The sequence below is a fragment of the Camelina sativa genome, chromosome 2 (assembly GCF_000633955.1).
Source record: "Camelina sativa cultivar DH55 chromosome 2, Cs, whole genome shotgun sequence".
Classification (NCBI taxonomy): domain Eukaryota; kingdom Viridiplantae; phylum Streptophyta; class Magnoliopsida; order Brassicales; family Brassicaceae; genus Camelina; species Camelina sativa.
The window spans coordinates 8781223-8798300 of record NC_025686.1 but is presented as its reverse complement, the minus strand read 5'-3'; the positions used below and the strand labels follow the sequence as shown (position 1 = coordinate 8798300).

The 17078-nt window shown below is 35.4% G+C and overlaps 3 protein-coding genes across 3 annotated transcripts; 1 reads left to right on the top strand and 2 right to left on the bottom strand.

Annotated features, from left to right (window-relative positions):
- Positions 327 to 1556, top strand: LOC104749808 (probable serine/threonine-protein kinase ndrD). Its single transcript, XM_010471507.1, has one exon. It carries the CDS (start codon positions 327 to 329, stop codon positions 1554 to 1556), a length of 1230 nt encoding a protein of 409 aa, XP_010469809.1.
- Positions 4569 to 7210, bottom strand: LOC104720482 (putative F-box/LRR-repeat protein At3g18150). Its single transcript, XM_010438379.2, has 3 exons — positions 6222 to 7210; positions 5155 to 5331; positions 4569 to 5036 (listed from the first exon to the last, which is right to left on the bottom strand). The coding sequence occupies exons 1-3, from the start codon at positions 7167 to 7169 to the stop codon at positions 4725 to 4727; spliced, it is 1437 nt and encodes a 478-aa protein (XP_010436681.1). The 5' UTR covers positions 7170 to 7210; the 3' UTR covers positions 4569 to 4724.
- Positions 8294 to 11307, bottom strand: LOC104720472. The gene is made up of 8 exons (XM_010438374.2): positions 11137 to 11307; positions 10382 to 10622; positions 10214 to 10285; positions 10029 to 10078; positions 9401 to 9479; positions 9085 to 9162; positions 8836 to 8976; positions 8294 to 8669 (listed from the first exon to the last, which is right to left on the bottom strand). The coding sequence occupies exons 1-8, from the start codon at positions 11239 to 11241 to the stop codon at positions 8572 to 8574; spliced, it is 864 nt and encodes a 287-aa protein (XP_010436676.1). The 5' UTR covers positions 11242 to 11307; the 3' UTR covers positions 8294 to 8571.

Below are 17078 nucleotides of genomic sequence, written 5' to 3'. Positions count from 1 at the left end.
AAAAAAAAAAAAAAAAAAAAAAATTATTTAAGTCTACTGTGAATAAAAAAAAAACAATCAATTCTCACAAATAGCACAAAAATAAGTTTTAGTTTTAAACGAGAAGGAAGGGTTAGAGTGTATAAGAGTAAATATTAGAGCTGTATAAGTTTAGGGATCTCTTTGTAAATGTATTAACCCTAGGTGTCCTCTGCTTCCTCTCTATGTATATATATGGTTGTAGCTACTCTGTTTTAAGAAATAATACGAAACCTTCCTTATATGGTATCAGAGCTTCGATCATACCTAAAAAAAATTTCTGCTTTTCGTCGCTCTTCGCCGCCACCATGACAACCTCTGGTAACAACTCTCCTTCCTCCGGTGAAGTTATCTTCACTAACAACACAAACACTCTCTTCAACGTCAATACTGCCAATGTTACCAAGCTTCATGACACAAACTACCTCATGTGGAGTCTGCAGATCCATGCTTTAATTGATGGTTATGAACTCTCCGGTTATCTCGATGGATCTACCCCGCCACCACCTCCCACTGTTACGGTGAATGACGCCACCAAACCGAATCCTGACTTCACGTTTTGGAAACGTCAAGATCGTCTTCTATACAGCGCTCTCTTGGGTGCCATGACGACCTCTGTTCAACCACTGGTGTCTCGCGCTACCACCACTGCCGACGCCTGGACGACACTTGCTGATACATTCGCCAAAGCTAGCCGCAGCCATTTCAAACAGATCAAAGACCAGATCAAGGTCTGGACAAAAGGTAACAAATTAATTGACGAGTATGTTCGTGGTCTAACTGTGCGCTTTGATGAACTTGCTATCCTTGGAAAACCAATGGACCATGAGGATCAAATCGAGAAGATTCTTGCTGGCCTTCCCGAAGAATACAAGCCCGTTGTTGACCAGATCGAAAGCAAAGACTCTCCTCCCACCATAACTGAAGTCCATGAGCGCCTCCGCAATCGTGAAGTCACACTCCGATCTGCTGCCACATCCACTGCCTTTCTGGTCTCTGCTAATGTCGCTCAGTACCAACGCCGTAGTGACAACAACAACAACAACAACAATTACAACTCTCGCAACAACAACCGTTCGTCGCAATCCTCTTCCCGCTACAACAACAACAACAACTGGCAAGGTACCAACAACAATAACAATAACAATCGCTCTTTCAGGCCGTATCTTGGCAAGTGTCAGATCTGTCACACCCAAGGTCACAGTGCTCGTCGCTGTCCACAACTCCACTCCATTCAATCATCTGCTCCTCCTCGCTACAACAGCCCATTTACTCCATGGCAACCTCGCGCCAACATGGTGGCTAATATGTCCTCTCCGGCTATTTTGGACAGTGGTGCCACTCACCATATCACCTCTGATCTAAACAATCTCACCATTCAACAACCATACAATGGTGGTGATGATCTCACCATAGCTGATGGCTCGACCATGCCTATCACTCACACTGGTTTAGCCCTTCTGCCTCTGATGAAGGGAACCTCTTATAGAGTGCTTGAGTCATCATGCCTTTGGAGATGCCACACGTTCTGCCTCTGATGAAGGGAACCTCTTGACATTATCAAGAAAGTTTGTGGATCACGCTAGAGGAAACCCATCAGCTCTTATACTACTCGGCAAAGAACTTTGGGAAGAGACAAGGGCGAATGGGAGTCCATGCTTTGCACACTAGAAAAGAGTCCCAAGAAGAACATTCAGGATCTCCTGAACTCGTGTTATGACGGTCTTACTGATCTGCAACAAGACGCGTTTCTTGATATAACATGTTTCTTCAGATCACAAGTTTATAAAAGCAATGGTGGACTCATCATGCGCCACTGCGCCACTGGTGATGATGGAAGCATCATTGAAGTTCTCGCTGACAAGTTCTTGATTGAAATCTCAGGCGGTCGAGTGGAAATGAATGGTTTGTTGTATAGGCTAGGGAAGAACCTGGCTTCACAAGACCAGTACTGGAGGCTTTGCAACCAACAAGATATTATCAATGCATTGGAGAAGAAACTGGTGAGAGACCAAACTTAGATTATAAAATACTTTCAAATCAAAAAAATCTGTAACAAATGAATTGTTTTATATTTTATTTGAGGTTCTTTCTAACAATTTTTTTTCTGCTTTTATATATAACTTAAGGTTTCGGTAGAAGGTGTGTTAGAGGTATCTTCCTGGACATATCTCGCGTAACCGAGAAGAGACCTTTGAGAAGTGAAGCATTTGTTGACATGGAAAAACTTCGGTGCCTAAAGATATATAGTTCTTGTAATGGTGTTCTTGAATCAGACAGCAAATTATCACGCGAAACGGACTTAAATTTTCATCAGAAGAGGTTCGATATTTCCACTGGCTGAAATTTCCTTTAAAGGAACTTCCAAGAGACTTTGAACCCAAGAATCTTATTGACCTCAAGCTTCCTTACAGTCAGATACAACGTCTTTGGGCCGGTCCTAAGGTGCGTTTGTGATGATAACTAAAAGTCGAAATGTCTTTATGTTGTTAATTACCCTCTGAATATCTATCTGTTTTTGGCTACAGGATACGACAAACGTTAAGTGGGTCGATCTCAGTAATTTAGTAAACCTTGAAGACCTGTCAGGTCCGTTAGGAGCTCAAAATCTTCAAAGACTGAACCTTGAAGGCTGCACAAAGCTGACTACATTACTGGAGGAGATAATGAAAAATTTGACAAGCCTCGTTTACTTAAACTTGAGAAGCTGCACAGGTCTCGTGTCCTCCCAAATTTAAAACACTTATACTCAGTGATTGCTCCAATCTTGGGAGGTTTCAGATGGTTTCAGAAAATCTAGAAGTTCTACATTTGGATGGTACTGCGTTAAAAGAACTTCCTGAAACCACCAAAAATCTCAAGAAATTAGTCATATTGAACCTGAGGGGCAGCAAAATGCTACAAACTATTGTATTCAAAGTATTTAAAAAAACAAGAATTAAAAAGAATCACTCTCTTTTTGTTGATCTTTAGGAAACTCTCTCAAAACCTAATGCTTTTCTTGTTCTCTCTAAAACCTCATAAGTTATGCCACACATTGGCATCTCCTTATATAGAAACCTATTCCTATTAGACTTCGTATATTTAGATAACTACTAAATATAACTTGTCATTATCCTAATTCTTTAGAAACCACAACTTGGTAGGATTATGATTCCTTATGACTCAAGCTTTCTTCAAGCTTAAGTCAACACAAACTCTTCCTGATTCTCATGGGATGCGGCAAGCTCTTCAAGAAGTGATACTTTCCGGTTGTTCAAAGCTCCAAAGGTTTCCTGATGGCATAAAGAAAATGAAAATGATGCGGATTCTATTGCTTGATGGGACTGCAATAAGCCAGGTTCCGCAAGTATCTCCCTCTGGTATGAGTGGCTTGTCCTTATTACAACGGCTTTGCTTCAGCGGAAATACTATGATTCAAACTCTCTGACGCCCACACTGGCCAATTTTATCATCTCAAGTTTCTTGACTTGAAGGATTGCAAGAATCTCCCATCTATTGCGACACTTCCACCAAACCTTGAGTGCTTAGATGCACATGGTTGTGACTCGCTGATGACAGTAGGCAGTCCACTGACCTTTGTAAACCTGACAGATCAGATCCATTCTACATTCATTTTCTCCAACTGCAACAATTTGTATGAATCTGCAAAGAGCTGTATCATCTCACACGTCAGATTCCTGTAATTGATCTCTTCATTATTGCCTCAATATTCCATGTAATTACTACTTGGCTGTGTATATAAGTTGTATTCATATCATTAAAGTGAAAGATACAAGAACCAATTCAATAAGTGTTCATAGAACCAAGTTCTGATGACGATGACGGTAGCCAACAAGAAGAAGAAATCTCTTGCTTACCTTTTGAAGACAATTGCAATGTTTATCTTGGAACAAAGAGAGTGATTCGGATCATAATATCGATGATGAAGTAACGCAACGTTTTTCTCTCGTAGCAGTTTCTACAGAGATACAGACTCAATGTGACTCTGGTGCAGATGAAAGATTCAATAGTGAATCAAAGCTTGAAGCAAATCGAAGACATCCTGTGATGCCTCCAGTGAAATTTAGAGATGAGAGAAACCAAGGGATCAATGGTGAAGGAGATGCAACATGCTTTTCATTTATTTTNTTAAAGACAATGAAAATGTTTATCTTGAAACAAAGAGTGATTCGGATCATAATATCGATGATGAAGTAACGCAACGTTTTCCCCTCGTAGCAGTTTCTACAGAGATACAGACTCAATGTGACCCTGCTGCAGATGAAAGATTCAATAGTGAATCAAAGCTTGAAGCAACTCGAAGACATCCTGTGATGCCTCCAGTGAAATTTAGAGACGAGAGAAACCAAGGGATCAATGGTGAAGGAGATGCAACATGCTTTCCATTTATTCAGAGCTTTATCAGGTTTCTTTTTGTCCGCAACATTATCTTGGGCTTCTATATGTTTTGAGCTACAAGAGATGTGTCTTCCAGTGGAGATGCTAATTAATGTTTCAAAAAGAACCTGGTTGCCACTTTCATATGGTCAAAGCAACGCATAATGGAATTTTTCGTCCCAAACCAAATCCTTATTACAAACAAATCCAAACTACTAAGAAGATACAGTAATGTTCATAATCACAAAAAAAAAAAAAACACAAACACCAATCCAATATAAATAAAATTACAACAATTCAACCTTTATTTTGATCTAAACTTTCATTCAAAGAAAAAACCTTTGATCCGACTTGGTGGTTGAGCCAAGCACAATGGAGACGTTACTGTTATAGTGCGAAAGCAGCACTGGAACCATCTCAAGCAACTCTTCAAACTTTTGTTCGTCAAGACAACTTCCAAACCTTACAACCATATTCTCTAAAGTATTTGTGCTTTTAAGCACAAGTTCCATGAAAGAAGCCATGTGCGTCGACTCAACATTCTTGCGGATAATGTTCTTAAAGGCCCTCGCTTCCGAGCTCCAGGTTTTATCAGTTTTCGAGCCATGACATTGCAAGTAGTAGTCAAAATAACCGTCCTGTACGGCATAAAAGATTTTTCATTTGTGCAAACAAAGTGTCAATATCTTGGATTACTGAAACTCGAATATGGTTAGAACTGTCAAGGAAAATAATAGAGGATTATGGTAAATATACCGGTAAGATGGGGACCTCATCCTTTACGTGCACGGTTAGCTTCTTTAGCATACGTGAGACTTGTAGCAACTTTACTATACCAGGAATTACATATTGAGAAATCATTGTCTCAAATGTCAAAACTTTGCATCTGAACAACGGAAGAGAAACACGACGAAGCTGGACAACAGATAAAATCTAGAAAAAAAAAAAAAAAAATAAACAAACACAAACATAATTAAACATAAACATATGTAAAGAAACACCAAAACACAGACCTAAACTAGCACGGAAGCAAGACAAGAATCATTGATTAAACCTCTAAAAACGTACGGATTTGTCAATTACCAATCACAAAAGCGATACCAAAAGTGTTATAAAACAATTAGAAAATCATTCTTTTATTCAACTTTCATGTACCACGTCTCTTTACTTCAAAGTTTTACAACAGATAAAATCTAGCAAAAAATAAAAATAAATAAATAAACAAACACAAACATAAACATATGTAAAGAAACACCAAAACAGAGACCTAACTAGCACAGAAGCAAGACAAGAATCATTGATAAAACCTTAAAAACGTACCGCTTTGTCAATTACCAATCACAAAAGCGTTATAAAACAATTACAAAATCATTCTTTTATTCAACTTTCATGTACCACTCTTTACTTCAAAGATAAAGATATATAAAGAAACACCAAAACACAGACCTAACTAGCACGGAAGCAAGACAAGAATCATTGATAAAATCTCTAAAAACGCACCGCTTTGTCAATTACCAATCACAAAAGCGTTACAAAACAATTACAAAATCATTCTTTTATTCAGGTTTCATGTACCACTCTTTACTTCAAATGTTTAGGTTACATAACAGCTTACGGCTAAAAAAAAAAAAGACAGCTTTGTGTTACCAATCGTAGTCAATTCGGGACTTAGCTAGATGTACCAATCAAAACGAAAGCCTAATGAAAATGAAACCACATAGACTTTGCAATTGCTACCGAATGATTCTACAAGTAAGTAGAGTATATGATTATGCAACTTGTAAGCTTGACCATATCATACTGGTGTATCCAAATAAAAATACCTTGATAAAGTTTTCCCCAAAGGTAAGCTTCTCGACATTCTGCAGCTTCTCTATCATGTTTTGAGCAAAGTGTTTATCAAAATCAGCATAAAATCCTTCATCTGAGTCATAGACAATGTCTAGTCTAGCTTCCGTTAGAGACGAGACATCGACTAAATTACATGGCCAGTAGGGAGGGACGGTCAGACTGAGACTATGGATATGTGGTGCTACAATCTGTACTTGCTCCGCGACCCAAACGTTGCTATAGATTTCTAATGTTGTCAAACACAGCGATTTGCTGAGATCAAGAACCTTGAGCTTATAGAAACGGCACAGACGCAGCGTTAAGCTTTCGAGCACGGGACAACCAGATAGAATCTTATGCATAGTAGATCCGTCAAAGAGGATGCACTTACGCAAGACGAGCTCCTTGAGGGATGTCCAACATACGGAGCTACGGGGAATCATCTTATCTTGAAACGCTAAACGAAGGGTGAGTTGCTTGACAGAGGGATTGATGTAGAAGGAATCAGGCACAGTATACTCAGCAAGAGCATGTGCACCTAAATCCAGCGTCATATTCTCTACGTTTCGGGACTTGGCGAATTCGATCCAACTTTCAATGTAAGGAGAATTCTTATACCCATTAAGACAGAGGTGGAAACTCACCATCTTGCGAGCCTTGTAGCGAGCTAAGGTTTCGTTGATATGTTCGGCCAACAGGTAGCTTTCCCCACACCATTCGAAGTTGAGACATGGTGTACCGCACCGTACATGCCTCCATCGTTTTGACAAGATCGAAGTACGGATGGCCAATTTTGTCGGAAGAGAGGAGAGTATAGTTTGGAGGATCTCATCAGGCAGCGCGCTGATTAAATCTACACCCTCGCTTGAATCATCTCGGAGGCTAGGCTTTCTTACAGCGGCCGTTGCGCCGCCGTCTCCGTCTCCCTCCTCGTCCGGCATTCCCTAACAATTTTCTTAGGGCTTGTTGCTGAACAGTTTCATTCACATATTGAGAAAGCCTTCACGTTGTTATATAATTTTACCCTGCCCAATATATTCATTTTCGGCCTAATATCTTATTTAAGCCAATCAAATAATTTAGTGTCATATGAAATTAAATAAATATTTTTTTTAAACTGAAAAAGTATTAATTTAATTAAATCCAAATCAACACATAATCTTGTTTAATTATACTAATCTAAACCATAATTCTCGTTTTTTAAAGCTGGGTTGGTAACTCTTAAAAACAATTGGCCACCAATTCAGGATGGGGAACCACATTGTAAGCAAGGATTCTTCGAACGTATACCACTAACTCCCCTACGATGTTCGATCGAAGTCTAGAGTAAGATTAAGTCACCTAATGATTTCAATATAAATGTTTAGAGAATTCAACTATATAGATCAATCACAAAGATAACAATCCCTTGGTTTGAAAGTAAAGTATATATAAAACTTTAAGTTAATTTAGAAGCTCAGTTACGAGGACGAGTGCTCTCAGTAGTCCCACCGACACCTGACATAACTCTAGCGACATCACCTGCTGAAGCTTCAGGCTTCTTCTTGCTGTACAAAACCATGTAGCCAAGTCCACCGATTATTACCGCTCCAACCGCTGCCGCTCTCACCGGACATATCCCTAACGACTTCCGCTGGCCCAACACTTCACTCGACTGCCTCGCCGCTTGTTCTGGCCCCGCCATTTCCCTTCTTTGTCTATGTTAATTCTGGTGCCTTTCTATAAAAGTAGTGTCTATCTCTCTCGCAAGTTAACTTCTTCTCTACTACGTTTGTGTTGTTGAAAATTTGGAATATATTTGTAGAAGAGAAAATGTGGGTTATTATGGTCAACCGCACTCGTAGGATATTCTAAAGACTCGCTCATGTGTTCTACCTATATTTAGCTTCACAATATAATATGTCACTGTCTTAAGAAATTTGGAAGTTCCCAAATTTATTTTAGGACAACTTTCACGCCATCGTACATTTATTAAGAGAAATTCATGGAAACTGATTAATTTGTCATTCATGAATCATGAATTACTTGTCCTTTGTTATTTTGTAGTTAACTTGGACGCAAATTGGAATATAAACCATCCAGGTTTGAACGGAAGTCTAATTACAATGGTGAATTACAGAAGACTTCACTATTATAGTTTTACCCTAATAAACGTACACCAACAAATTTTCAATCTTTCTTGATACACACGGTACATACTTACTAGTTACCAGTTTTGATTTTCACCCAGCTTAGAGTATAAAACTATATTCTCGGTGAAACTATAGTTCGTGAAGGACTTTGAGGTAAAATGGAAAATAAACGAGATACCTATTTATGTAAAATGATATCTTGCGGGGTCTTTTAGATTCCGAGGTCAAAACTCGGAGGATCACTCAGTAAGCAACCTCTTGTGCTGGCCGATGAGGTTTCTTGCACCATTACTTCTTCCCTAGATGCTGCTGCAACTCAGATAAGCGAAAGAAACAAAATCTTTTAGATTTCAACAATAAAATTAGATATAACCATAATAACTGTAACTACAGTTTTGTATACTAAATGGCTACCTATTTATATTTGGATTCAGTTAAGCTCTACAAGTCTAAAAATTTTAAACTCCAGAGTTACCTTTAGTTGAAACAGACTCCATCTTGTGGCTTTGGCGGGTATCAGATTCTGGAGGTATTAAAAGCACTGATGTTTTCGGGTTAGTATCAGAACATGTCTCTGTAACATTCCGTCTCTGAAGAATAGAGAGTATCTGATTAACTGCACAGAAAAGAAAAAGCTTGGTTATAGTATGTTCTCATGAGTTGGTATTATAATGAAACAACTTAACGAAAAACACAAACATTTAAATGTACATTTCTGACCCACCATCACGTAAAGGCTTGCGTGGAGGAACGTCCATGCTTAACTTATCATTCTCCAACCTTGAATATGCAGCAGACCTTCCTGCACATTCACACAGTGCCATTTTAAGGAGGACAGGATATGTCAGATTAACCTACTGCAACATCAAACAGTAGAATGATTGGAATATTTCTAATTTTGAGGAATGTGGCTTTACAGACATGATTTCAACGATTCAATCCTATTTTACTGATCAGTTGCTTGGAATTTTTTTTTATAAAAAACGCAACATCTTACAGAAGAAAAATAAGACAGTTTTGCAAAAACTCCCATATCTTACCATCACAAGGAGAGTTGATCAAGGGATGGCTATTGCTTTCTTTATCAGCTGAGCCAAGAGGTACAGTGCCTGCATACGTGTTGCTGTTAGTCATAGCGTGAACAAAATCAACAAGTATTAACATACGGATGTGTTTTTATCAAAAAATTTACTTATCATACTAGAGAGAGCAAAAAACACATGAGAAAAGTATTATTATCTCTAATAACATGAACTTTGACAAACATATTCTATCCATCCTGTTAGAGACTTTATCAGATAAAAGGTGTCTCAAACTCCAGAAAATCCTCGAAAAGCATCAATCTTATTCAATAAGAAGGGACATTATTAAAACGATTTAAATAGAGATCTGGTCTTCAGGACTTATTCGTAGAACGATTTAACTGTATCATCCATCGGTGTGATTGATAAAATATTGACATTTACCAACACTTAATACGTCAACCACCTTACAGTGTTCCAGATTTATCCAGCAATAGATGGTTAAATTAAGCATCAATTTTTAAATATAGTGAAATGCCAAAGTTAAGCTATGAAATGGTTCAACATTTTGTTTTCCAATACATTGTTTGCAAAAATATGTCAAAGAAGGGAAAAGAAAGCATCAAACCTTTCGTTGTTGACTTATAGTGTCTGGAGTCAGTGCCCCATACTTGTGCAGTTCTCTCTTTTTGAATACTAAAATTGTAGAAGGAAAACATTATTACTAGGAGTAGATAAAAGGCATTAAAAGTTCTTGGTAGGAGTAGAAGAGGGATTTACAGTTCTCCAATAATACAAAGGTACTAAGTACTAACGCAAGTAAATTCTCACCTCTAATTATATTGTGAGATGGGCTGAGACTTTTCGAAGAAAATTTATTCACAAGGTTAGGTTTTTTCTCATCTGCCAGAATAAAAGGAGAGATAAGTTGAACAGTCTTTTCAAAAGGTAAAACTTCCCTACAAAAATCGTAAGAGTTGGGAAAACAGAACATCATACCACCATGAAGGGAACTTTTCTTGAAATTTGGCCTGAGAACTGCAAATGATTTGCGCGCAGAGCCTTGATCACTTGGTTCAACCTTTACCTTTATATCAATTGAAGCCTTACTTCCATCCTTAGGATCGCCTATATCCACAAGGTATGCTTGAAACGTGAGTGTTTCACCTGTGTCCACAACTTCCCCTGCCTTTAGCATCCTGCTTTCAAGTAGATTATCTGCCTCATCATAAAGCATCACCTGGTTTACAAAAAACACTAAGGTTAACTCTGAGACCTTACTAAACAAATGAGCATAAGAGAAAGATATATGATGAAACTGGAAAGCATAACAAATCACTAATCCAAATACCAACGTTACTGGTCCACAATTGTTCTTGTGCAAAGAAGCAAGTAAGCTACAGATCTGCTAAAATCACTCAACTCAATTTTCAGAATTTGTTCTTCAAAATCTTCCAGAATCCAAATAAAACAAAAGTAATTACAAAAAGCTCATCATATTCAATAAAACAATCAAACCTGGAAACCAAATCAAAGCATCATTTGCGTTAAGTGTAGCTTTGTATCATATTCTTCACTAAATCAACAATCACCAATTTAACAGCCAAATCCACATAAACAATCTCGGATTATAGAATAATTCGCGAAATCAAACAAGCACAGCAATCTCAATCGACCAAATCCAAGTTAATCTAGTGGGATATATTATATACGAAGAATCGCAAACGAAAACTGAAGAGAGAGAGAAAAAAAACCTTTCGTCTGGTGAAATGCAAATCAAGGAAGCCGTCGTGATAGACCTTACGCTTCTGCTTGATGTGTTTCGTATACATCGCTATCCATCTCTTCTTCTCCGCCATCTCCGATATCAGAATCGCGTTTTCGCTGTTTTGAATTTCAAAATTTTTTGGACTGCGGCAGTCTGAGTAGAGTGATGATGACTGAAGACGACGATTGATTAACTTTATTATTACTTAAAACCCGCTTAAGTTTTAAAGCTTGTAACATTACACCCCAATACTTTAAAATGAGTCTATTTCTCCCCTCAAATAAAGGACAACGAGATTAGATTACGAAGTTTGAAGTTTAAAAGAAAAGTAATGAATTGTTTTATTATTAATATAAAAAGGGCCTATAGCTCAGTGGTGGTAGAGCATTCGACTGCAGATCGAGAGGTCACCGGTTGAGCCCTTCTTTTTTTTTATATTAAATATTTGTATATTGTATGTTTACGAAAACCCTTTGTAAATATAATGTATGGTTTTCTCTCATCCATTTTTAATCTGTGAATGATTTAATTAAAGTGATAATTAGTGTGTTAATGAATGATCACTACAAAAAACTGGTTATATAGTTACGGAGATATTTGTAGCTATAATCATTATTTTGTAGCCAAAAGAAAATTGTTACAGATTTGCGACAAAATTAGTTAATAACTATTTGGTCGTAACAAATTTTTACATCATAGCTAACTGTCGCAAATTGCTACAATTTAGATACTAATGTAATAGTAGCAAATTGCTATGAAATGTCACAGTTTTCTGTAGGTATTTGTGAATTATATGTAACAATTAGCTTCAAAAACCCATAAAATGCCCGTCATTAATTTATGACAGTTGCTACACTGTAATTAGTGTTAAAATGGTTACGAATTACTACGCTATAATTGACCCCTGTTTTACAAAATTTATTTAAATAGATTTATATATAAAAAATATTGCATAAATTATGGAAAACATTCATTACACAAAACATAATATATTTTGGTTAGACAAACACAAATAATGGCTCAATGCTTTAGAATCAGATTCACTATAATAATCTCACTCATAGTGGACTATAATAAATCACTCCTGTCACACACGATCCATCGCCATTGCCAGTGGTGGTTAATCTCATTAGACTCTGAGACCATCAGCAACGGAGTAACGGTAGAAGATTACTTTAAAAAAAAGAAATATATTATTTTAATTATATTTATACATATTTTATTTTTTAATTAATATCAACCATTAATTTATTGACATCTGTCAGTATTGTCTGAGGAACATTACTTCCGAAAGCACTTTGAGTACCAGTTCTTTTCTGTTTTTTTTCTCTCTCCTTTTTTCATTAATTTTTTATTTATAACTTTTTTGAGAGTACTCCTTAATGGAGATGCCCTGAGCAAACAGATACTAGATCACCTTCAGCATATTCATGCAGAAGTTTCTTCACTGTCGCTACATTTTCTTCCTCAAAGTAGCATTCTGCTTGGCACTGATCGAATCGGCACATGTTTGCTTTTATATCCTGGCAAAAGAATGGCTGGCGTCTCAAAAAGAACAGACTTTAGAAGGTGCAAATTTGATAAATGAAATCCCATTTGTTCTCTTTATCGAATGCATAAAAAAAAAAATCTGTAGGGACTGCATAAGCTAGAAAAGGTTTTTGGGGCAGCAAATTTATAATATTCAAGCACCTTGATCCTGGTCCATTACCTGTGCTTGTATCTTCTGCTCAGTCATGTGGTGCAAGACTTGCTGGGTAATGGTGCAAGCCAAAGGATATTCCTAAGATCATTGAATCATCGTACGTCACATTGGATCCTAACACAAAAGGAGCTACAATCATATAACTGAAGATTTAAGGGATTTATGTGACCATTTCTGTATTTCAAGAGACTGTAGAACACATATTACCTCTCTGGTCATAACCCATGTTGTATCGAAACACTTTCTTGTCATAAGCTGGATGCCCTTTAGCTACCATCAGCAAAAGATATTGATCAACAGCACAACCATTACTTATGTGAAACTCCAAGAAATATTGCAACAAGGGTAATAAGAATTAGAAACCATTCTTTATTTACTGATCATGAACTCTGAACAAAACCTAGAGAACTTCACTCTCAAAGCCTAAAGGCTCCCAATTAACCAAACGGTAAAAACCTTATTAGTTTATTTTCCACCTTCCTTACTTCTACTATCCCAGTGCCTATCAAAGGGTTTGGATTCTTTACACCAAACCTTGGTAACAGAACATGATTCGTCCTTGTTACTACTTCAAGTGTGAAATCTATATATACATTTTTTGAGACATTTAGCAAATAAATTTTGAAGTTGGAACCTATTTACAAGTATGTCATTAGCATTAATTATCAATTGATTTTTATTTAATTTATTAATATTAAATTTTAATTTTTGGAAATAAGATTTCTTTTCCTAATAAAATTTCCAAAACAATAGGAACCACTCCTTTTAACATTAAATATTAAGTTTAAAATAAATTTAATTAATATTAAGTTTCCTAAACAATATTTTCTCCATAGAAACATTTCCTAAACAAATTATATACACACATCTTGGGTCCATTTTAATAACCAAAATTTATTTAAAAAAAACAATGTGGAATTTATGTCAAACAAATAACTGTTAACAACTTTTATTTGCATTTCACTACAAAACTATATATACTAAAGTTAACTGATTCTTTATATATAAAACATACAAAACTACAATACAAAATTATCTTGTACATATATATATCTAAACAATTTAAAATAATAAAAATACTACTATCTGTAAATAAATAAATAAACACACACAGTATATTCCTTCTATAGATCACTACTTATTCAATTGTATGTTATACTATAATATAAAACAATAAACCTCAAACAAAATACTTTCTAATTTCTATACTAACTAATATGTCTATATTTATAAGGTTGTACATTTTAAAAAGTACAAATTAAACATTAATTATATATATAGTTAATTCCTTCCATAGATCACTACTTATTTAATTGTATGTTATACTATAATATAAAACAATAAACCTCAAACAAAATACTTTCTAATTTCTATACTAACTAATATATCTATATTTGTAAGGTTGTACATTTTAAAAAGTACAAATTAAATATTAGTTATATATATAGTTAATCTATAAAACAAATTATATTTTTTATTTGAAAATAGTCCGCAGGTGATTATCTAGTAAATATTAAGAAGACTTGCAATATTCCAAGGCGTCCAATATCTGAGACAAGATATAGGTGACCATGGAACAGATCATACCGAGTCAATGATACATTCAATCCAACACTAGGTCTCCTAGATTCAATTAGATGAAACAAGAACTCAAAAAATGAATTCACTTCCTGTTCATTAACGTCAACAATTCAGATCACAACACCATGATATTAAAATAAAACACCAATAATGGTTCAAAAAAATAGATTCTTACCTCTGCTATAAAAATGACGACCATAAGGAAATCTTGTGAGCTGACATTTTCTTGATCGTTCAACATCAGGAACCTACAACACGTAAACCAATTCAATTTAACATAGTGTACACGGACACAAAGAAAAGTGAATACTGAGCACACAATATCATCGAAACAAAAATAATATAAAAATTTTTAAAATACCGGCTCATACCTAGGGCGAGAGGGGCGGTGACCATGGGACAATTTTTTTTTAAAAAAAAAATCCTTAAGCAAATGGGATCTAAGAAAAGTTAAGAAACAAAATTTATATTGAAAACGGTCTAAACAAAATTATATGCTTAGGGACCAAAAATTTGTTGAGACGGGACTGACTACAATATGTGACATTATGTGTTGTGTGTATTTGTGCCACAATAATTTGTGTCTCTAAATTTGTAGCAAATTTGCTTCAATTTTTCTCCGTTGCTATTTGTAATTTTCTAGTTACGTTTAGTAACTAACTAGCTACAAAATTTATTATTTAAATTTTTATCACTAATTTGTAACTATTTATAATTAATACTTATAATTTTGTCTGTAGCAGAAAATCGTAGCTATATGATCATATTTTTCTAGTGGATTATGCGTATCAAACTTCAATAAAGGTCATGTGATCTCGTTTCTTATATTCTCATCCTTCCTGAAATATGATATAGTACTAAAAGTAAGTCAAACACGGTGGATCTGCAAGCAAAAGCTCGTCTTGACAAGTTTCACTGAGGAATCTGTTAAAAATTCTTTCTTCAACCAGTTCATGCCACTCTTCGATTAGAATCTGCTTAGCAAGAAGTATGGATTTTTATGTTGTGCATTTGGATTGTGTTTCTTCTCTAAATGAGTCAAGGATGGATTATGTGTCCAAGTTTAGCGTCTCTGAGCCTGTCTTAAGCTTTGTTGGGAGAGTTGATTCCCCTGAAGACCCCTTGGTGAAGATATATTGTTTGCATAAAGAATCAGTCAAACAGTGTACACGTCCAGCTTTAATACGAGTTCAGACTGCTTCTGATTTACAACCAAGAGCAGTTGTGAGTGTTCCACCAGCCTCTAGATTAGCCTCTACATTAGCCTCTACATCAGTCTTCCGTCCTAAGCTTGATCACATTGTTGCGAGGGAGATTTGTGATTCATTTGCACCGAGTGGTAAGGGCAGAGAAGCAATAAAAGAGTGTCTCAAGTTGTGTTTCGAGGATTCGATTATACCTGTCTTTGAAAGTTCCAAAACCAAAACTATGTTTGAGCAGATGGATGAAAGCAACCTAAGAGTTCTATTAATTTATTTAAATTTGTTGAACATTTGGTTTTATCTATTCATAATAGTAATTTTAGCACACGTAACACTTTAGTAATAAATATATATTAATTGTTATTTCAAAGACATAGTCTATTGTAGAATTGATGCATAACGCACAACCTCTGATAGTTATCAAAGTTACAATAATAATTAGATTCTTAGGAAATCTTGATTTCAAAGACATGCATTTAGAGAACATTTCAATGGAATTTTAATGCATTGGAGTCTTTTTTTTTTTGCTTTATACAAAAAGACATGAGAGAATGAAAAATCGATTACATTGCTCAAAGCTCTCATAAGTCGAGGTTAGAAAGAGATTTCACCCAAACATGAAATGTTAAGAGTGCATGGTGAGTACATGAGAACGACTATTAATGTAACTTTTTCTAACCAAATAACCAATTAGGGTTATTTGTTTGTGTATTTTTTATTGATTTGACAAACTATATAAGATTTGAAAATGTAATTTGTGGATCTCAATCTACAAATTTACTGCTTTAAACATACAATTGTTCAGAATAATAAGGTTTACCCTCAATATTTTAGTGAGTTATTGATTATTGAATTTTAATAAATTCAAAAATTCGAAAAACTCACTTACTATTGGATTATTGATTGAAATTTCCAGGTCAAAATCATGTATTTTAGATATAGAAGTTGAAAAGAAATTCGGTGTTAGTATTTAGTATCATCTCTCATTGGGTCTATTAAGGATTTGGTTTCACAATAATGGACTTTAACATATCGTAAATATAAGAGGGTGTTACTCTTTTGTGTATTTTAGTTCATTAAAAATTGTATATGATTGAAAATATTTAATATACTGATCTAAACATTCAACATTCAATATGTGGATTTCAACTATTTTGGTGAATCCGTTAAAAATAACATGATTCTCATTCGTCGTGGGTACTATGGCGGACATTCTGATGTCGCGAGAGCGAAACAGACGAGGATGATGATGCAGAGGAAGTCTCTGGATTCGTAGCATCCTCAAATTTAAGCATTTTTATTAAAAATTTGAAAGTCTTTCAAAATATATTTAAATCTATTTCAATTATATTAACCCTTACATAAATCATAATTTTGACTCATATTTACAAATCCTGAATATAATACCATATCATATTGTTTTTTTTTTTTTTTTTTTTT